Source organism: Lactuca sativa, chromosome 3, assembly GCF_002870075.4.
Source record: "Lactuca sativa cultivar Salinas chromosome 3, Lsat_Salinas_v11, whole genome shotgun sequence".
NCBI lineage: Eukaryota > Viridiplantae > Streptophyta > Magnoliopsida > Asterales > Asteraceae > Lactuca > Lactuca sativa.
Window position 1 is genome coordinate 65,954,557 of NC_056625.2, and position 22,825 is coordinate 65,977,381.

Sequence of the window (22,825 nt, forward strand, 5' to 3'; positions counted from 1 at the left end):
TAATTGAAGAACATCAATGTTTACCGATTAACTAAAAATGTGGGTTTCGTTTACTTTTAATTGCACATTATAACTCGTTTGTCTTTGGATTATGGAACCACGAATTTTAATTTATAATACTTTTTTTTATATGGGTTGGCTACCAACAATTGGCTGTAAAACTATAAGACCAACCATAATAAATTAATAATTAAAAAAAGTTGAACCAACAACTTGTAAATTTACAAGTTGGGTCGAAAAGGATTCGAGTAAAAAACTCCCACAACAGGGAAATGAGCCTTTTTCAAATCATTTCAAAGATGAGTAAATCCATAAAGGAAAGGAAGATGATAAAAACAGCAATAAACTATGAAATATGTTTGTACATAAACATCAAAAGATTTGTTCAAGGGAGACCAATAATTTAAACTCCACCAACCATAATAATTCTTTCTAGTCTGTTCATTATTCACACTCCCACCACCCCAACCCCAACCCCTCAAACCACAAAATCCAACATCCTTCCCTCCCTCTTTCTTTGTCCACAAAGAATACTTTAAAGAAAAAACCAACTAACATTACATGCCAACAGGTCATCCTTAAATAAAACAAAAAGAATGCCACATCATCACCATCATGGACCAAAGTTCCCCAAAAGTCTCTCAACAGCAGCATGAACATTGCCCGAAGTAGCACGTAAAGCCCTAATATTCTCTTGCACATCAAAGAACCCCATCTCCTGAAGTTGAGACAGTTGAGTTGCATAAAGTTGCTCTGGTGCCACTGCAAATCAAAAACAATCATCATCATCATCATCATCATATATAAAAAAGTTGAGGGGCAAAAACGTAAATTTACAAAAAGAACTTGACTTACCATCAGGGACATTTGGGACTCCCATGCCACCAGCTCCAAGTCCACCAAACATACTCATCAACATGTCTAATCCCATATTGTTTTGTGATCCTGCAGAATATAAACTTGAAATAATACTAAAATGGCATATGATTTATAAAAATTATTAACAATGGAGGTTTCTAGTTAGTACCAGGAGAAGCACCAGTCTGAGTAGGATTCCTGAAACAGAAAAATTAATGGATTCAGCACTTAAAATTGAAGAATATTGTGAAATTTGTTTTTTGAAATGGAAGGTTAAAATGGTCATTTAGAAAAAGAAACAGGCCTCATGTAATCAACAGTTTATCCAGACTGACAACATCAGTAACCCTTCAGCTACTTTACCGATTCATGACTTAATAATAGTTACATTCAAGTGATTCTTTTTTACTTGATACACAAATACCAACTTAACTGGATCATTTTGGCACTTAAATCAAATCAGTAAAAAAAAAAAAATTGATTTCCACTTACAAAGTTGATTGTGGTTGATTAAGCTGAGGTAGAAGCTGCTGTAAAGACATCATTTGCTGTATAAAATAAATCATGTTATCATCAAACTCGAAATTCCATCAGTCAAAGACTCAAAGTCAACAAAAAACAAACCAAAATTACTCCACAATTTGTATACCTGCATCATTTGAGGTGAAGTTAACTGACGAAGCACCTCTGGATTCTGCATCATCTCCCTCAACTGAGGGTTAGAATCGAACATACTGCGAAGTTGAGGGTTTTGACTCACAATCTACAAATTCATATCACCAAATACCATTAAAAAAAATTTATAAAAAACTCCAACACCTCAACTATAGTGTATATCATGTTTAACATACCTGCTCCATATACTGGGGATTTGAAAGCAAGCTTTGCATCATCTGAGAAACAGCTGGATTCTGCAACAGCTGGCTCATGTCCGGCATGCCACCTGTCCTGTCTGCCCCTGGTAAACCAAGACCACCTAACCCAGATACATTCGGTGCCCTTGTTGGCTGAACACCACCTAATCATTTTCCATAAATTCATTACAAGATATAAGATAATAGTTTTAGAAAAGAAAAAGTCTTGAATGTGAAGTTCATAATGTCTTTTATACCAGCAGGGGCACCCCAAGGGTTAGGAAGTGGGTTAGAATTAGGAGCTGCAGAGCCTGGAGTTGTTTCAGGGTTGTTGTTGTTGTTGTTGTTAACATTAACAGCAGGACCCTGGTTCCCAAGTAAGGCTGCAAACGGGTTAGAACCAGGATCATTTGTGGTTCCACCAGTTGTTGTGGCATTCAAGAAAGGTTCTTGAACATTTTCATACATACGTCTAAGCATGTTGAAGCCTTCAGGAGATGATTCAATGTTACTCATGGCCCTATCAGTGTTACGCATCATCTCACGCATAAGTTCAGGGTTCCTTGCAGCTTCAAGTGTCTGTCTTAAAATTGCAGGGTCATTCAAGATATGAGCAAGCTCAGGGTTTCTGTCAATGATTTCACGCATCTGAGGATTGCTCATGATCATTCCACGCATGATTTCAGGGTTGTTTAAGATATTTTGAACAGCTGGCATGTTCATCATGTCTCTCATCATGTTTGGGTTTTGGGTTAGTTGTTGCTGAACTTGTTCGAATTCAGGTAGTCCAGACCCAAAGGGTGCACCAGAGCCACCAAGTCCACCAAAACCAAGGCCAGGAAATAGGGGTGCACCTGAGCCAGGTCCTCCTAAGCCCAGCCCTTCATTGGGAACACCACCTTGAGAACCAAGTGATGGAGTATTAGGGTTTCCAATGGCAGGAGGAGCATCAGCTGGAGCAGGAGCAGAACCACGCACCATGTGAATTGTATGATCTGCCTGCAACCCTACAACACGAGATAGAAATATGGATGAAAACTTTGGTAGTAAACTAATATCATCAACAGTTTGTAGTATTAATCTTCTAGGGTTTGTTTTAGGAACATTAAATCCTTATCTTAGGGGAAGAAAACTGAAAAGTATTCACTTTGTCTTCAAGTGAAATTACAGCTTTTGTTTGGTCGTAAGGGACGAACAGAGTATAACATACAGAATAGTAAACATGTTAGATCAAGGTTACCGCTTTTGTTAGATTTGCAATGTATGAGTATATGAAGAACTATAGAACAGTTTCAGGCAGATAGCCTCTTTTTTTGCAACATCGACACTTAATCGCATAATCGTCAACAAATTATACCAGATAAATTCGATAACATCTTCGCAAATCGAATAACGGAATTGATTAAGAAAAGTGTTTACCGTAACTATCTAGGGTTTGATCATCCTTGAGGATTCTTCCTTTATAAATCAACCTCTGTTGATTGGCAGGGACATCGCAGTTTTGAGCCAACAGATCTTTGAAATCGACGACGGTTGATCCGAGGCTCGCTCGCACCGAGAACTTATTGCCGTTAGAGCATCGGATGTTGAGGGCGATTTCTGCATCGCCACCGTCAACGGTGGAGACACCCGTTTGAGTTGACTCTCCCTCGACACCCATTAAACAAAAACCCTAATACTAGAAACGGAATCCGCAATTCCACATAAACAAACCGCGATTGAAACGAAGTACTATAAAAGATTTGTGAATTGAGATGGAGAAGATATAGATGAGTTGCCAAATCGGTTGATTTATTATTAAATTAAAAGGGAAAAAGGGTCAAAATCGGTGAGCCCACATTCAAAAATTGGGACAACCCAAGAAAATTAATTTGCTACTTTTCCAAACATAACATAATAATAATAATAATAATTTGATGGATTTGAGTAATGATTCGAGCTTATTGTTGCTTATGTTTAAATCAAATAAAGCATTTGTTTGTAAAATGATTATATGTGATTAATGTTTTTAACATCATATGTATTTAATAAATTCTGAGTGTGTGATTTCTCATTTTCTTAATTTATAATATTTACTTAACGATTATCAGTACGACACCTAGCTTCATTTGGTTCTTCGCGTCTCATCTTACTGTCTTAATATACCGAACTCACTTTCTCAAGCAACGTCTTGAGTCTTAGTGGACTAATATTATTTGTTTTCCGTATTTTTTATGCAATTTTATTGTTGTTATCATGTAAAAAGTTTATTTTAGATATGTATCGATTGATGTTTGAATAAAATATTGTGTATATTAGGTCATTAATACTAACCATTTTATTTCTATAATTGAAAAGAAAAAAAAAACAAAATTTGAGTTTTATATTAAACTAACTATATTTATTTACTGAGAAAATGTTATTTCATATAAAATAGTAAAACCAATAAATCTATTAAATATTAAATTAGACATCACCTTGAGATGTACAATATCATTGAACTTCACTAGATCCTTGTGTCATGAAGATTTGTGTTGAATAGCTTCAAATATTTATCGGATATTATATTTAGATGGTGGTCGATATTCGTCGATGGATCATTGTATCATGAAGTCTGGTCTAGAATAATTCTAAAAATTGCAAATATGAGTTCATTAGAATATGAGATACTTATGTAATTGGCTTTCATGTTGCAAGTACTTATGATTACATTGGGTGGTGTGCCATTAATATCTAGGGAAACATGTCGAGTGATTCGCACGCAAGTCGTATGAAGTGGGTCATGTATATTTGGAAACATGTTCCACCTTGGGAAGTGAATCATAAAGACTTGATCGAGAAGATAATTTCAAATCATCTTGAAAATGTCACGTCAAAATAAAATATCTATGGTGTGCTATCGTATTCTTAACTAGGTTTAATACTTGTGTATTGCACGAGTAAAATAAAATAAAATTTTAAATATGAAAGGATTAAACATTAAGGATTTCTAAAGAAAAAAAACTGTTTCAACTTCTTCAAATTGGTGACAGTTTGGATGGACGAGAAATTAGATTGTTAGGAACCAGGGTGTGATAATTTTCCCTAAAGTTACATATTTATTATAATCATACAGTGAAGTGTATTATTATAGGAGCATGTAATTTAAAGTCTCGTCCTCATATTCACATTATCCATCATTTGTATTACCATGTTGTTGAGTTGGCTGAAACTAGGTTTTTTGTTTTAGCTCCTTTAGCTTCAACTTTTTTTGTTATTGAGCTTTTTATTCTTTTGCATGTGTTCCTCCTTTCTCCCCCCTTTAATTCATCATCAGCTTTAGGATCCAATAAATGTAGCATGTCATTAATTGATTCCATGTTGTATTTAAGGATTGTCATGTGTTTTGTAGTATATGTTGCTTTCTCTACTAAGAACTCAATACTTTAGTTATATGTACTAACTATCAACTCAGTCTTAACATCACTTTCAGCATTAAGAACTACAATTAAGTTTGGAGTTCTCGTTATAGATAACGCTCAGACATCAAAGCAAAACTTTCACTTGATTCTCCATCTTTAACTCATCACTCTCTTCAAATTTTGAACTCGGATTTGAAATTAAAGCTTTTGATGAACTAACACCGGCTGAACAGATGTTATTGAAGATTTCTTTAATCAAGTTGTTTTCCATTAACATTTTCTCCCTATGGTAGTTAATTTCTCTCTTCCATGCAACAAAAATAAATTTGTTTATTATGGTCGGCTTCTCTTTGAGCAAATACGCAAATTCTAAACATTTGAAATGGTTGTTTTGTGCAAAATCATGCATGGATGTCTCCCAAGATTGTCGAATAATGAGCGAGATTCTTTCTCAATGCTCTTGGCATACTTTTCAAAATCTTCTTCGAAAATGAAATTGGAAACATAATTCTTACCAAGAAAACTCGTGAAGTTGATATTGAGCTACCGAAAGACGGTTATATTGCAACACGGGTTTTACCAACTTCTCAATGTTTTTATAGTCTCCTATTTTAACTTTTTCCTTTTCATATGGACTTATAAATAGAAAGTCATAAGTAAATTGTATTAGGGCATCTACAATGCATTAGATTTCATTAAGTTCAATATATTATCATATATATTTCTATATTGCATACAAATCTATTAATTTATAAATAAAAAGTTATGAGTAAGTTGCATTTTACTTTTTGTTAATCATGGAAACAACTTACCACATTTGTCAATTAAATACTTAGAAGTTCCACAAGGAAATGATTTCCTAATTACCTTAGTCTATCTAAATTTGCACACTTGGAATCAACGCTTTGATATTTGTTTGTAGATTTTTTTCATGAAATTGGGAACCGCACTTGTTATATATTCGATGAACGCTTTAGTGCTTTTATAATATGCATAAAATGCATTTAAACTAAGAGCCTAAAGTCAATATTTAGCTGCTTAATGATTATTATACAACAACAAAGATCTTATCAACCTCTCAATGAGTGATTTTCTTGTCTTTCATTTTATCTTTTTCTTTCCAGATAGACCTAACAATATGAAGTTGAAAGTGACTTGCGTTAGAGAGAAGCTTGGTTTAGACTTTAAACCAACTGAGCTAGAGCCTGGGGACTATTAACTTATATTATAACTTTATTTAACTAGATATATTTACAAAAGAACCACGGCTTAGGTCCAAGAACTTTTAACTAAAGTTGAGTTCCTAAAGATTTAGTATTGGTTAGATATGGTTATTATATCCAAAAATAAATAAATAAATAAATAAGTTCGATGTAACCTAATAGACCCAACCAATCACAACTCAGTTCTAGCTTATGTTTTATGGTACACATTAGGGTTTACTTTCTTAAATTGAAAAGTTTATTGAATGATCGCAGATAGAATCAAAAGAATACAAACTATTCTTGACACCAAAGGTCAAGATCTCTCCCAAGTGCCAAAATGATTTTTCACAAAATACGTTTCAAGATACCAATTTCCTGATATCGACCTCCTATTAATACTCGCACAAACAGACCCAATCTAATAGAATGACGAAAATGCCCCTGCCTTACTTTATTACATTTAGGCTTTTGAGATGCCTTCAACATCACGCACACTTGACTAATGAGTAAAGTATTCTACACGTAAAAATCAATGACAAACTTTTATAATCCTCTTAATTTTAAAATATATTTTTGGTTATTGGTATGTAGATTAATGAAAATAAATTTTATTTATCAAAATGACAACAAAAGCAAATGAATGAGATGTTAGCATTTCAATACTCATTAACCAACATTTTTTTTTCCAATTTTACCTTAAAATTTACTCGTTATATGATTGTTAAAAAAAACATAAGATTATCAAAACAAAAGTCAAACATCAGAAGTATACAACATGCAACTCCATCCCAAATATGTAAATCATGTTATATGTGCACAAATTTTGTTACATTTAACTCATATACTAAGAAGCAAAAATGTGAGACAAGAATATCATGATAACATGAAGCTGTTAATGTTACAAAGTTGAAGATACGGATTATCAAACTTCACATACCTAGACCAATAAGACCTGTACTTAGCAATCGCAAGATCTAACCATGGTTTATAGTTCCCATTGTAATGTACCACAGCCGCATTCTTAATTTCACTTTGGTTAAGAGCCGGATCATATCCAAGCCCCAACACATGCCAGCTCCTTTCCAATGGATGCGTCAGGTTATAAAATGTTATCAGTCCAGGTGGCAACGTCCCAAGCTTCCACAGAGTCCTTTCCTCATTCTACCAAAACATTAAAAACAAATATTTCTTAATTATCAACATCAGAAATCCACCATTAGGCAATGTTTTATTACATAGGAAGCTTTCTAGGGCTGTTTTCGATGATCAGGATGAGAAGGGCATTTACGTCTTTTTACATAGACAAGAGACTAAGAGCGAATCTTTTTTCCACCTTTTTAGGTGGGACAAAAAGTTACAATTTTCGTCTCATTGACATTAGTCTCAGTCCTACGGGCCCATTTGTTATACAAGACATGACTGAACAAATGTATTGCATTGGACTAGGACCAAGACTAATGTCAATGAGACGAAAATTGTAATGTTTTGTCCCACCCAAAAAGGTGGAACAAAGATTCGCTCTCGGTCTCTTGTCTATATAAAAAGACATGAATGCCCTTCTCATCCTGATTATCGAAAATAGCCCTAGAAAGCTTGACTAGTAAAGTCATGTCCTGTATAACAAAACACAGACTTAAAGCACATACATAAAAGAGTTTATTATCTTACCATATTTTGCCAGCCATGATAAATTCCAGTTATATCGCGTTTCTTCCACTCATTCAAATCAAACATATTCATCCCGAAAGCCCAACCACAAGCATACGGATCAAAATTATCCGAAATTTTAGGGTTAGAAAAATTCAAATACTTATCAAACCGATGAAAACTCTCCTTACACGTCTCCACAGCACCATTCACCATCCCTCCCAAATCAACACTCCATAAAGGTGTCAAATCCTTCTGAACCACAATATCATCATCCAAAAACAATATCTTCTCCATCTTTGGGTACACTTGAGGAAGATAAAATCTCAAATGATTCAACATCGACAAATACTTCGGGTTCCTATATTTCAAATTATCCGATCCAGCTGTCAAAGTCGATGTCTGGTGCGCCTTAAAATAATACTCCTTCATCCTAGAGGATTCAAGCTGACGAAGAACAGGGCAATAAGAAGCATTCAACCAAGTAAACTCATCCACATTTTGAACCTGGATCGTTGACTTTCCTGGAGGGTTGACCAAAAACCACATCTTCATGGCTGCAAAGTTTAACTTATCTGTCACAATATGAAAAACATGTTTTTCAGGCTCTTTTGCGTGTAAAACAGTCGAATTCACAACTACAGATGTTGCAAGGACATTATCGGAAAATATCGCGTAGTGGTATAGATTTGGATCTTCAAGATTCTTGCTTTCTGGAAAGTTCTTTTCTTTTTCACTTAGCAAGAAATAATCTGTTGTGAGAACTAAAGGAAGGCAATGTAAGGGTTTAGGTACAGTTTTTGCAGCTAATTGTGTTAAAGATGCACTCTTTTTCTTCACTTCTTCAACGTTTGACTCGGTTGACTGAAGCATAACCCTTAATTTTCTTGCCATTAAAATACAATCATAAAATTGGTCTTTTGCCAAGGATAGAATATGTCCCATTTCTTTAGCCCGGTCAACTGCACTGGTCAACGCAACAAAACCCAAATAAGAAAAAAGGAGAAATACGTTTGAAAGTTTTAATAAGGGTAAAATAGTAAATTGAGAAATACCTTGGGTTAAGTTCGCTATCGTAAGTGGCTTCTCCGATTGCTTGTTGGCTTCTTTTGGAATGTTTAATTAGGGAATCATAGATTCCAGTTGCATTTTTGGCTTTTGCAATACTTGCATATGCTTTTGCCATTATAATTTGGTCACGCATGAGTTTAACAGTGGAATCGGAATTAGGGCTTTCATATTCTCGTCTCCAAATACTGTATTTAGCTTTGACATGTATGTCAAAGTTTTTAGCACGTTCAATGGCAGCTTCCTGTATTTGAATGTCCCTCTTTTCGCCTATTTGGATCAACTCTGCAGTTCGACGATCCCTTCTTTCCTGGCGTAAGGCCTACAACGGAATTGGTGATTACCATCGGAAAGGGAATTGGTGATTCCTATCGGAAAAGGAATTGGTGATTACCTGACGCCTGAGCTTTGTTGGATGCACTGGAAACAATGGTTTATGTGGCTGTTTGTTTACATCTGCAAAAAACTCGTTGTTGGCTTCAATTCTTGTGTCAGGCTGATCTTTTAGTGTATGTAACTTTGACTCCTCTTTGACCTGATTGTCATCAATGGGATTTTTCCAGACCCATGAAGGAGATAAATCTTTGGACTTGATGGTTTTAATACGTATGGCACCAGAAGTGTCTGTGTATGTCACTATTATGTCAATATCCTGCATTGGATTACAAAGACAGTGAAGTGACATCATCATTGATGAGCACCATTAAGATAACTAAAAGTGGTTGATTACCTTCTCCACTTGATGGTTTCCAGCTGTCACAGAGCTTGTGTTAGCTTGTTCCTGCATATCCAAGAAGAAACTCATAACTTGCATGAGATAAAATTCATCTGTTTACTGTTCCTCAAGGTAAGATGAGAATGGTACCTTCTTATCTATACACTGAGGACAGTCAAACAAGGGTTGATGACCATTAATCTCTTTTTGACTGAAAGAACAGAAAATACAACATGATGAAGGTGTAAATATTCAGTAGAAGAATTTTAAACAAGTTTAGCGGCATTTATATGTATAACAGTTGGAAATTATAATGTAAACAACAAAGCAAAAAGATTGGCATCTTACATAGTTAAAGTGTCAAATGCATCTGCTCCTACTAAAGTAATGTGAAGTGGGACCTGTTTGTAGACATAAATATAAAAGGAATGTTTAATTAAAACTTAAGATTACAATATATCAAGAAAGGGAATGTTATACATGATTAAACAAGACAAAAGATCATAAGCAAATTGGACGTTAATATTTGCTCCCTATCACAAATGGTAAAGTGAAATAAGATAGCATTTATAGAAAGCAGAAGAAAGGTGAACATGCTCAACTATGGCAAAAATCAAACTTTTTAAGGGGAACTGACATATAGCTTGAAAAGGCCTTCATCTATGACCCAAACTAGTTCAATTTATTATCATTCCTCTGTTCACAGAAATATCATAGTCTAAGTACTAAGGCATGATGCATAAAGTCAAATCTCCATCGCCTTTTTCATTTAATCATTCATTAATTTATACTCAGTCTATCAAAATGAAATTGAAGTTTTACAGTTTCCAGCAAGGCTTTAGGACAAACAATAACTCAAATCCTTAATCAGTCTAGGCTTTGAGCTTGGGCTACAATTTACAAATGAGAAGTTGAAATTTGATGATGGATTACAAACCTATAATAAAGCAAATTAATGACCACCATTACCATTCACACAAATCCTGTAGACAGAATATGTCGGTGCTCGGTTTGTCACATTAAAGTAGTACTTTTGCATCTAACTAGTAATAGTTTGACAACAAAAATCAGGGTGAAAGTTACTTAAAGTAAAGTAAGGCTAACGCAGTTAAGGATCCCGAACCAATTGGAATTGTTACTTGAGATTCGTAAGTGTTAGAGATCCCATTCAATAAAAAAACCCTAATTGACAGAATGTGATGATTTAACTATACGTATACAAGAATAAGTTAATTCAAACTGAAAAATAATTACCAGGAAAATGAATAGAATAACACGAGATGAAGAATTTGTTAATCTTCTACATAGAGCTTTCATGGCCGTTTGCCGGTAGAGGTCAAAATGATTTCCGTTTTCGATCAGATCGAATGTTGCGTCCGCATCAGGGAGCGATCAGTATCTCCTATTCTGTAATCATGTGTTGCCCGAAAAGGATACTCAGAAACGCGTTAAGGTGTGTAGTGTGTACCCGTGTAGCCTATTCAGATTACATGAACGATGGATTTTGGTAATTATTTTAGACAGACAAAAACATTTACCTACCATGACCCAAAAAAATTCACATTTCTCGTAACATCATAACGGGAATAATGATAATTAGTTAATGTAATTTTTTTTTTATATATTTGATCATTTATTAACCTTATTAAACAAATATGAAAAAAATAAAAAATAAAATATTCTCATAAGTTCTTTTCTCCACTTCTAATGACGATTTTATTTTTCATATCTGTTTGTATTATTTTTTTAAATGTTATTTTTAAAGTATTCATAATTTTCTAAATATTAATTATATATTGATTGATTCTAAACTTTACTTTTTAATTAATAAATATGTTCTTGTTTTGTGAAATATTTTATATAACCTCATATATATATATATATATATATATATATATATATATATATATATATATATATATATATATATATAAATAAATAATATCTAATAATAAAATTAAATATATTACAATAAGTATGGAAGGTTTTTTAAAAAAAATATGTAGCAAATAAGAATATATATATATATATATATATATATATATATATATATATATATATATATATATATATATATATATATATAATGTAAACGTTTTAAAATTATTACAATTTTAATTATAATTTTACAAACTTTTAATTTTTTAATACAACTTTTTAAAGTAGTATTTAACGTAAGTATTTTAAAATGTTATAAAAAATATTAAATTATCATACAAAATATGTGAAACATTTTTAAAATGTTGTAAAAGAAGGTTTAAAAATAGTTGTATGAAAATTATAAAACTAATTGTATGAAAATGTAAATAAAAAAAATTAAAAACTTGTAAGAAAATTTTAAAACATTTATAAAATATTTGGTTTAAAAGCACTTGTATTAGAATTACATGAACGTATTAAATTAAAAACTTGTAAGAAAAATTTTAAAACATTTATAAAATATTTGGTTTAAAAGCACTTGTATTAAAAATTACATGAAAATATTAAAAAAGTTTAAAAATATTATAAGTAAATTTTAAAACATTGTATTAAAAAATCTATAGGAAAAAATATCATAAAAATGTTGTAAAAAATTATAAAAAGTTTTAAGAAATTTCTAAAAAAAAACTATTCACATTTAAGAAACTTTCTTTTTTGATACACATTTAACCATTTAACTTGTTAAATGATCAAATGTATACAAAAAAATTGTCTAAATGTGAACAAGACCAAAAGTTGATTAACTTGACAAGTCATTTTCCCTATTAGATAGGGTCAAAATATTTTCGTATAGACCTTTAGAAAATAAATTTGTTAATTTTACGTTATAATAGTAAAATAGATATAATAATAATAATTCTAACTCTAATTAATAGGAATATATAATGATTTTCATTTTTTTTCTTTAGATTAATAAAAATGTTTATTTAAGAATCGTTTTTAGCTTTCTTTATCATAAGTTTATTTATATAAATATAAAAATCGGGTTTTAAGCTATCAGATTCGATTAAATCTGAAGTGGTTTTTACGGCATAACGATTTACGAAATCTAGTTAGCTTATGTGTAACTCGAAAACAAAAAAAAATATATCAAAAAAGCAACATCAAATAACGCATTCGAACAAAACTCATATTAGATTGGCCTATTTAATAGGAAATATGATAGTTTTCTTTATTGAAAGTTTATAAACATTAATAAAAAAAATAAGTTTTACGCTATCATATTCTGGTAAAATCCGAACATGTATGTATCGGATTTTTATATAATATATGGTTTTACAGTATAACCAGTGACGAATTCTGATAATAAGGTTTTTTATCTGAATTTTATGTGACATATGACTTTTTTCCAAAAAAAATAAATTTATTCCAACCAAAAAATAACGTTATAAGTCTTTATAAAATCAGAAAGAAAAAAATAAGAAAATAATTGATTTATTCGGAAACATAATCTAAATAATAAAAAGAAATTTTGGTTCAACCAAAGAAATATTTGTTAAACTATTTATAAAAACCGGAAAAAATTAAAAATAATATAAACAATAAAAATAAAAAATAAAACTTTAAATACAAAGTTAAAATTAAATAAGAAAAATCTAAATAAATTAATTTAACAAAAAAATATTTATAAACTAATTTATAAAAACTAATAAAAAGAAAAGACAAAGTGATGGCAAGTTGAAAAGAAATAAAAAAAAAATACATTTTTAAAACATCTCTTTTTGAAATATTGCAAAGAAATTAAAAATACATTTTATTATTATTATTATTATTATTATTATTATTATTATTATTATTATTATTATTTTGTATTAAGGGGCGGAAGGAGTCATAACAAGTTGGAGGAGGAGAGGGATGGGTGGGATGAGAGCAAGAGAGGATGAGAGGGAGTCTTGCAGTTTAGAGAACCCGCTGGAGGTTGAAATCAAAGAAGCAATTTGGGAAGATAGGTTCGGTTGCATCTGAGTTAGGCGGGTTCGACTATGTCCATGGAGGTTTCAACGAGAGGAGAGCAATAACTCCTTCCTCCCTAACAAACAAAACTTATGCATATGGGAAAGAGCTTTATTTTTTAGTCATCAAGGTTTTTTTTTTTTTTTTTGCATGTCTTATTTGTTCAAATCATTATTTTCGGTTATTGTAGGTTTTGTTGTACACATTTAGTAACTAATCCTTTTTTTTACATACTTTAGAGATTCTTTATGTGAATTGAAGATTTGATTTTGTAAAGCAATGTCAGTGAAAGACCAAAAGAGAGATAGTAGAAAGCAATGGGAAAGAGTGGCGAGTTTGATTACACAGTATTTAAGGGTATTTTAGCAATAAATTGTTTGTTTCATCTTGTTCCATGGTTTTGTATAGGACTAAGATTTAAAGATTTAATCTCATTTGACTTGGTCTTTGTCCCACTTTGTACTTGGTTCATCCGTGTCAAACATTGCCCTCAACAGTCTTGTTATGTTATGTCCCGTCCAATCTCACATACCAAACACTACCTTACCATAGTCATGTCTAATATAATCACTTATTGTAAGCGGTTATGAAAAAACCACTTACTTGGTTCATCCGTGTCAAACACTACCCTCAACAGTCTTCTTATGTTATGTCCCGTCCAGTCTCACGTACCAAACGCTACCTTAACATAGCCATGTCTAATATAATCACTTATTGCAAGCGGTTATGAAAAAACCGCTTACTTGGTTCATCCGTGTCAAACACTGCCCTCAACAGTTTTGTTATGTTATGTCCCGTCCAGTCTCACATACCAAACGCTACCTTAACATAGTTATGTCTAATATAATCACTTATTGTAAGTAGTTATGAAAAAACCTCATTTGTTTGTTGTTAGAAAGAAAGATATTAATGCTTTATAATTCATCCGTATATGGTAATGAAAACGAAACTTACTATGCAACCAATCGATGAACTAAATCTTTTGTTGTTTTATCTTGCTTTATCTACAAGAAGCTAGTTCTTTTTAGGAAACACTATATACATGTAACCGATCGCAGATACAAATAGTACAACATACTCGTAACTTTTAAGAGAATACAAAATATTTCCTCAATTATATGTTTTATAGAGAACATTAATCGACACTTTCACAAAAATACCTCATATACCAACTTATATATGTACGTCAAATCCAAAATCAGTTATAACAACAGCAATAATAATAATAACTAATACTAATATATATATCACAACCCTCTTGGTGAGGCCTGGCTCCCCCGACTTACATCTTGCTTGACATGAAGAGGTGATCGATGATGCAAAGGCTGTTGTCGATCATTTCTATAAGAATTATGTATTCGAGGCACTTTTGGCTTTTCACTAATACTATCAGCCTTTTCAAGTATTGCCACCACTTCTTGCATTGATGGCCTCCCTTTTTGTTCTTGTGCAAGGCACGTGAGGGCTAATTGGGCCACATTGGCAGCAGCTTTTGATGGGTATCTTCCTTCCAACCGTGAGTCCATTATATTCTTTAACTTCCTTCGGTTGGCTAAATGGGGCTTCACCCATTGCACTAGGTTTTGTTGGGCAGCCGGGCGGCTCTGGTCAAGTGCCCGCATGCCCGTTATCATCTCCACTAATACAACACCGAATCCGTACACATCACTCTTCACATACAAATGCCCTGAAAAATCATAAGAGATCTATATATATATATATATATATATATAATTATATATAACCTCAAAAATATTTTAAACACACCATTTATCTATACTAAGATTACCTGTGGTAACGTATTCAGGAGCAGCATAACCATATGTACCCATGACCCGTGTTGTGACATGCGATTGACTAGATGATGCCATTTTCGCAAGCCCAAAATCCGAAAGCTTTGCATTATAAGACTGTTAAAATGGAAAAAAAAATAATAATAATAAACCCTCTTAGTGATTAGTGATTACCAATTTACCATATCACACTTGAAAAATAGATAATTTTGTTGTAATGAATTTACCGCATCAAGTAATATGTTTGATGCTTTGAAATCTCTATAGATAATTTTTATATCTGCACTATGCAAAAAAGCCAGGCCCCGAGCCGCTCCTATCAAAATCTTGAGCCGTAAATCCCATGGAAGCGGTTGCACCATTGAGCCTCCTGTAAAAGTAAAATGCTATAAATAGAAAGAAATGAAACCCAAAGTACAATTCTATAATTGGAAAGATTTTTCAAAGTGCAACGTTGAAATAGAAAGAAATGAAAGTACATTGTTATTTCTTACTTCCGAAAAGATGATTCTCCAAGCTTCCTTTTTGCATGAACTCGTATACAAGAAGAAGCTCTTTGCCTTCGTAACAATATCCCAAAAGCTTCACAAGATTTGGATGTGAAAGCCTTCCGAGAAAGTTTACCTCAGCCTGTTTGAAAATTAACCATCATTAGCAAGGGTAGTTTTGTCTTTCTACATAATGCCAAATGCTCCGAACAGAAAAGATTCCATGTGGAGACAAAAGTAAACAATTTTCAAGTACAAGAATAACCAAATCACATTCTGTTTGCACTAATTTTGTATCCAACAACTTATATTATTAAGTGGGTGCTTTTCAATAACCATGTTTATTCCCTAAAACATTCACATGTCACATGCATGATATGATGCACATGATGTAGATTCCCCAGGTGAACAGTGTAATTACCTGCCACTCTTCGATTCCTTGCATACTTTCGGAATTTAATTTCTTCACAGCGATTACAGAACCAGTTCCATGTTTTGAAATCGATTTCTCTTCGATCCAGCCTTTATGAACCTTTCCAAAACCACCTTCGCCTAAAACTGTATCGTTTCTGAAGTTCTTTGTAGCAGATTTGAGTTCAGCAAAGGTGTATATTTTAAGGTTAGGATGAGGCAAGATCTGGCCATCTGGTCCGAGATCATCGCCGCTGCTTGCCGACCAAAACTGGCTGTTCCGGGAGACATTGCTACCGCCCAGTGATGACGAGAATGATGAGCTTGTAGTATTGTTAGTAGTGACAGACTGTGAAATCCCTGCGATTGTATCACCATAGTCTCGATTAAACTAAAACCATTAATGGAAAAAAGAACAAGTAGTTCTGAAAATACTAATGGTCGATTCGATTGGATAAAATCATTAGATAACAGCAATTAATTGGTTTTTGAAGAAAAAAAAAAGTGAAACGGATTCATGCGAATTGGGGGAAATTCATAAAGTGAAGTAGTACTTTAGATGTACTTGAGCTGAGAATATATGCTGAGAAATTACCAAAATTGAGATGAAATCAGTACGAGTTTTACAGTAAGTCAACAGAATATACAGAAGAACCCACAAACGTGTGTACTAAGTTCAATAAGAAAAGGGGAAAACGATGGATCTTTTTCATGATAACGAAGAGATTAAGATGAAATGATGCAAGTTTAACAGTAAGTCAACGTTCGACACGAAACCCACGATGATTTCGCTATAAATCTGTGAGGAAAAGGTGAAGATTTCTCTTTGTACCTGAACTGGGATCGAGAATAGTGGTAAGAGCTTTATTATGTGAAGAACAGCAAATCCCCATGATTAAACCCCCTGATATTTCCTCGATTTCCTGTGGGGGAGAAATCAGAATTTACGAAGGAGAGAGGTGAAACCCAGGAAATGGAGTATTGGTGAGGATTTCAATTTTCAATATAGGAACATATGAAAGCTGTTTGCCTTTCACCTTTTTCTATTTTAAGATTTCCTTGACCATGGACTTCAATGCAGGATTATGTAAAATACGCCTACTTTAGTTTTGGAATTTTGTGGTGGGTGTGGGTGGAATCCGTGAAAAAATACAGAATTTATTTATGTAGGACATAGAGGCTGAATTTTCAGTAGGTGGTGGGGAAGAAGACCAAGTCAAAGGCCAAACGCCATGGATGATATATGCTTGGTTGACATTCTTTACTCACAATTTTCAAACATCACATTTGAGTAAGGACTAAACATTTATGTATAAACAAGTTGATTTCTTTAATCAAGATTGTCACTAGATTAGGTATTATTTTGTTATATTGGCTACGTAAAGTATGCGAGTTGAAACTCAATTAAAATACATATAACTCACTGCATAAAGTCATAAACTAATTGAAACTCATTTAAAAACATGTAAATTTACATAAACAAATTATTAGCTATTGAATCCACTCACATTGATAATTAACAGGTATGTACTTTGGTTTATTTATGTATAGAACATCTGGTTTATGATTACTTTTATTATAATTTTTTTAAATTTAAGTTTTATTTATTAAAATGTCATACTTTATTTTACTTACTATAATATGATATTTTTTATCAGAAAATTATCCTTTCAAACAGACTATCCAATTATAACTAACTAGATTCGTGGAATACGATAATTAAAAGATAATAAAACAAAAAGTATAATTTTTTGCACTTAACCCTTACAACCCTTAACAGTACAAACCTAAAATATGAACGAACCAACATTAATTAACAACACTAACATCACATCCGAATTAACCTATAATTAACAACACTAGCATTACATGTGATAAACTTTAAAGGCAACCCAATTGATTAGTCACGCATTTTAGTGGCTAAAAATGATTTTGATGGTTTGACATCAATTGAGATAGTAATAACTAAAGAACTCAAATAAAGATTGTGTTTGACGTGTTTTTTAAACTTATTGCAACGTAGTTTTTGATGACACCGCTATTGATAAAATACAATCTAACAACCTATAATCAATGTGGTCTTTGGTGGGATTGGCTGTCGGCCAAACAAGACCCATGTTGTCATGTTGATGGTGTTTGGCTCGGCTTGCTATTGCTAGAAGCCTAGAAAGCCAAGTGGATCTATTCAGATTTGGAATTGGACCCCATGTAACTTTGCATAGTTGCATTGCATTCTTATCAAAAAGACAAAATTACTTCTAGAACATAAAAATGGTTACTTATATGTTATCTAAAAGTCACAAAAGGGCCTTTAAATATCAACAAGTTATGTCTTGCTCCTGAAAGTCATAATTGTTATTATTTCCCATTGCTTACACTTTAACTTTGTTGTATATCATATTTGAGCCCTCTATATACTCAAAGCTCTAAAAAATTATGGTTTTAGGTCATGCCGAAATTCATTTTATTAAAAGAAAGTTCAAAATTTAGACCTATCATTTGTAGTGTGTTATGTTTTAAGTCCAACGGGAATACAGTCTTCTTTATTAATGAAAAAAGGTACAATTTATGCATGAAACAGTATATTCTACACTTTGGCCCTCAAAGTAGGAATTCAATCATATTGACCACCTATAGCAAAACCATTTTGAGGGTTATACATGCTTAATGTGCATTTATATGGATATACATATTTCGTTTGATTTACAAAAAAAGACAATGACTTATGTTGCACATAGAAAACTAGTAATAACTATAAAGTCTTAAATTTCTCAAAAAATGATATTTTTTTCACATTCAAGACGGTTCAATCCCCACAAACATCATAAATGCACATCTTTAACCATTTGGATTGAAGTCAAATGAAGAACATACTAAAAGCCATTGGGGTCGACCCCGAGATTTCAAAGGCTCTGTGCAATTTAACAAAAATTAGGCTCTAGAACTTGAAAGACCTAAAAATTTGTAACATCCAAAAATTTCAGACAAAAGTTTTATTTTTAATTCATTTCAAAACATTTCATAATTAATCATGTAAAAAACAGCCAAAAGTGTATCATAATAAAATAATATCATTGTACAAATCTCAAAATCACATAAGACGTAAAACATGGGTGGATGCAGTGCGATCGAGTTATATCTGGATCAAAACATTTCGAGTTGGAAGTAACTGAAAACCGTAAGATTAAAGCTTAGTGAGCTCCACCAAAATACCTCATACCATACACACATACAGTCAAAATATATCTGGATCTATTTCACCCCATTTGGTCTCTTTCAGTCGGTACTGGGTATATTTCAACCCCTTCGGTCACTTTCAACCGCTACTGGGTATATTTCAACCCCTTCGGTCTCTTTCAACCAGTATTGGGTGTATTTCAACCCCTTTGGTCTCTTTCAACTGGTATCGAGTCTATTTCACCCCTACAGCTAACATATAATCATAACAGTAAGAGTCACAGAGACAACAAACATATACAAGCAATACAGGAAATTGTCACACCCCCAAACCGGAATGGCGGAAACGTTTAGGGGCGGAGGACGTCATGCTTAGTATCACAACACATGCATCATAGTAATCAAAGTAACAGACAACCATTGCATTAATATTAAAGTGTTTACAAAGTATGTGATTCACAAAAGATTCACTCCAAAAGTAAATAACAAAACAAGAGATGAAGCTATTATACTCCATCTTCTGAATCCCAGTGCGCGTACCTGTCTACTAGTTTCCTGAGAATACAAGTTATTTTGAAAGAGTAGATCAGGATTTAAGCTGGTGAGTTCATAAGTATTTTAGTTATGAAAAGTACACTATAAGTTCTTTTAGAACAGTTCGTCTGTTCCTCCAGAAAAGCCTATATTTTCTGATGTGATGAAAGATAAGTAAAAAAATGACTCTGCAATTCATTATATGAGTACTCAATGGATACAAGTTATATACAATCCAGAGTAAATAGACAATCGATTGTGTGAATCTGCCCTAAGCCCACAACCAAACAAGGAACAGGAAATGAGGCGGAAGTCACACATCCCATTTTTTGTTAGATCTTCATTGTATATAACCCTGGCGTATTCATTAGGTGCTTACGGAGTTAACTGTAATGGTTCTTTTATATTTGAAGAAAACATTCCTTAAGGAAATCATATATTTCCTTTAGTAAAAATGGTAACCACAGTAGTTCCTTTTATAATCACTAAGTTTATACAAGCTATATATAATATAATATCGAACGGACAGTTAAATGTGTGAATCTGCCCTAAGCCCACAACCAAACAAGGAACATGAAGTAAGGCGGAAATCACACATTCCACTGTCTATCGGATATTAATTATATATAACCCTGATGTATAAACCAAGGAATTATAGAATTAACCATTTAAGGTCCTTTATGTTAAACAAGTTTAATAAAACGAATTAAACCTTTTATAGACAAGTTTCTAGTTTCACTAACTCTATTGTGAAACATTGATTTCAGTATTAAATACTATTGTTTTCAGAAAGATCCATCGAAAACTGTTTACTTGAAAGAATGATGTTTACCATAGAAAATTATATATTTTCTATAAAACCGACTGGATGTTTGTATTGTTCTAAGTTTGAAAATCACAAGTATACTCCATATACTTACTACAATGATGTCTAGTTTTGTTGTTATGTTAAACTGAATAAAGACTTGGTTGTTCTGGATACCTAATACAACAATACTACCCTCCAATGATTACCTAATACATACGAGTTGTATATAACCAAGATCGAACAAACAGTTGAATGGGTGAATCTGCCCAAAGCCCACAACCAAACAAGGAACAGGAAGTAAGGCGGAAAGCACACATTCCACTATCTATCGGACTTCAGTTTTATCTAACCCTAAAGTATACATTGGTTAATCACATAGTTAATATCCTTTGAGATTTTTTCATGAAAAGTATATTATTACGTAAATATGTCATTGTTATCTATTGTGAGTTTTACGACCATACTAATTAGACCGGTTAACCACGGCGTATTGTAGACGTCGAAAAGAATATGACGTTTGTCACCCGCAGACCTGCCAGTCCGGCTGTAGCTAACAGCGAGGTGCGGGATTTTCAATCCCGTATAGATCAATACACAAACTCACGCTCTCCCTCCAGGAGACTCTGGTCGTAAGGGTAGACTTCCACTGGTACTTATGTAAGTACTCAAAGACGTGTCTCACAAGCTAGGTTAACGACTTTACAAGTAATAATGCGGAAAACCTTTTTTATAATTAACAGATAAGTTTATAAAAAGATCATTTTGTTCCTTAAGCTAAACTTATTAAAGTTTATAAGCTCGTTATTATGTTCTAATCAAAGTTTCGTGTTCTAAATAAAGTTTATTGGTACAAAGACATAATAAGCAATTTATAATTTATAACACAACATTTCTTGTGTTATACTTGTATTCTCCCCCTAAAACATTTAAAAAATTGGAAAAAGACATGGGGGTATGAACTCACCTTATGTGGGTGATTCAATTGAAGATTCGAGTAAGGATGATAAGTTCCACGATGAAGTCCTGAGGCACAAACGAGTCCTAAATGACATATAATGATACATATAGGCATGAAATTAGTGAATCTAACTACAAAGGCGATTGGGAAATAACCTAGGATGCAAGAATAACTCACCAAAGGAGTGCTAGAAGCAAGTTAGGAGGCTGAAAGGGTGGCAAATCAGGCCATCGTGTCGTGTTTTTGTCTGACACGACACGACACGACAATGTTTTATGTAACACGAACACAAAACGACACGATGTCGTGTTTTTTTTAACTAACACGAAAACGAATTGATTAAAAAATGACAAACACGAAAAGACACGAAAAAGATAACATAATAAAAAATTAGTTTATTTAATTAATTTTAATTATACATAACACGAAAACACGACAAACACGAAAAACACGTCAAATAAATGCTGAATCGTGTCAATTTCGTGTCCAATTTTAAACACGAACACGACATCGTGTTTTTTACACTTAACACGAACACGACACGAACACGACACGAACACGAATTCGAATTTCAGTTTTGTCCCAATTTTGTTTTGTGTCGTGTATTTTTGTCATGTCGTTTCAACAATTACCACCCCTAGGCTTAAGGTATTCACGACCCAATTTGATGAATGATTCACGGCCCAAATGAAGAACACTTGAAGATCTTGGTGTTTTGGCAAGTGTTTGAAGATCCTAGTAAGCTTCTATGGATTAGCAAGGAAAGAAAGGTGTTTAAGAGTGAAAGATGGTGTTCTTGAGGATGATACTTGAGAGAGAATGGGTTGTTTACGGTCAAGAGAAGAAGAAATGAAGATAAAATGCATCAAACACACACACACACACACACACACATATATATATATATATATATATATATATATATACAGCGAAGAGATTGCGGCCGAGGAGTTCACGGGCGTGAAACGAGGGTTCACGGTCCGAGGTTCTTGGCTC

The 22,825-nt window shown here is 32.9% G+C and overlaps 3 protein-coding genes across 3 annotated transcripts; all 3 read right to left on the reverse strand.

Annotated features, from left to right (window-relative positions):
* Positions 1-327: 327 nt before the first annotated feature.
* On the reverse strand, positions 328-3,488 carry LOC111888320 (ubiquitin domain-containing protein DSK2a). Its single transcript, XM_023884477.3, has 8 exons — positions 3,132-3,488; positions 1,970-2,719; positions 1,710-1,876; positions 1,508-1,621; positions 1,351-1,406; positions 1,028-1,056; positions 856-945; positions 328-762 (listed from the first exon to the last, which is right to left on the reverse strand). The coding sequence occupies exons 1-8, from the start codon at positions 3,370-3,372 to the stop codon at positions 614-616; spliced, it is 1,596 nt and encodes a 531-aa protein (XP_023740245.1). The 5' UTR covers positions 3,373-3,488; the 3' UTR covers positions 328-613.
* Positions 3,489-7,064: 3,576 nt separating this feature from the next.
* Positions 7,065-11,218, reverse strand: LOC111888394 (probable galacturonosyltransferase 3). The gene is made up of 8 exons (XM_023884581.3): positions 10,982-11,218; positions 10,076-10,128; positions 9,878-9,938; positions 9,743-9,793; positions 9,407-9,664; positions 9,000-9,334; positions 7,966-8,911; positions 7,065-7,458 (listed from the first exon to the last, which is right to left on the reverse strand). Exons 1-8 carry the CDS (start codon positions 11,042-11,044, stop codon positions 7,171-7,173), a joined length of 2,055 nt encoding a protein of 684 aa, XP_023740349.1. The 5' UTR covers positions 11,045-11,218; the 3' UTR covers positions 7,065-7,170.
* Positions 11,219-14,745: 3,527 nt separating this feature from the next.
* On the reverse strand, positions 14,746-17,423 carry LOC111888395 (probable serine/threonine-protein kinase PIX13). The gene is made up of 6 exons (XM_023884582.3): positions 17,185-17,423; positions 16,363-16,712; positions 15,948-16,083; positions 15,681-15,823; positions 15,450-15,570; positions 14,746-15,347 (listed from the first exon to the last, which is right to left on the reverse strand). The coding sequence occupies exons 1-6, from the start codon at positions 17,243-17,245 to the stop codon at positions 14,908-14,910; spliced, it is 1,251 nt and encodes a 416-aa protein (XP_023740350.1). The 5' UTR covers positions 17,246-17,423; the 3' UTR covers positions 14,746-14,907.
* Positions 17,424-22,825: the final 5,402 nt, after the last annotated feature.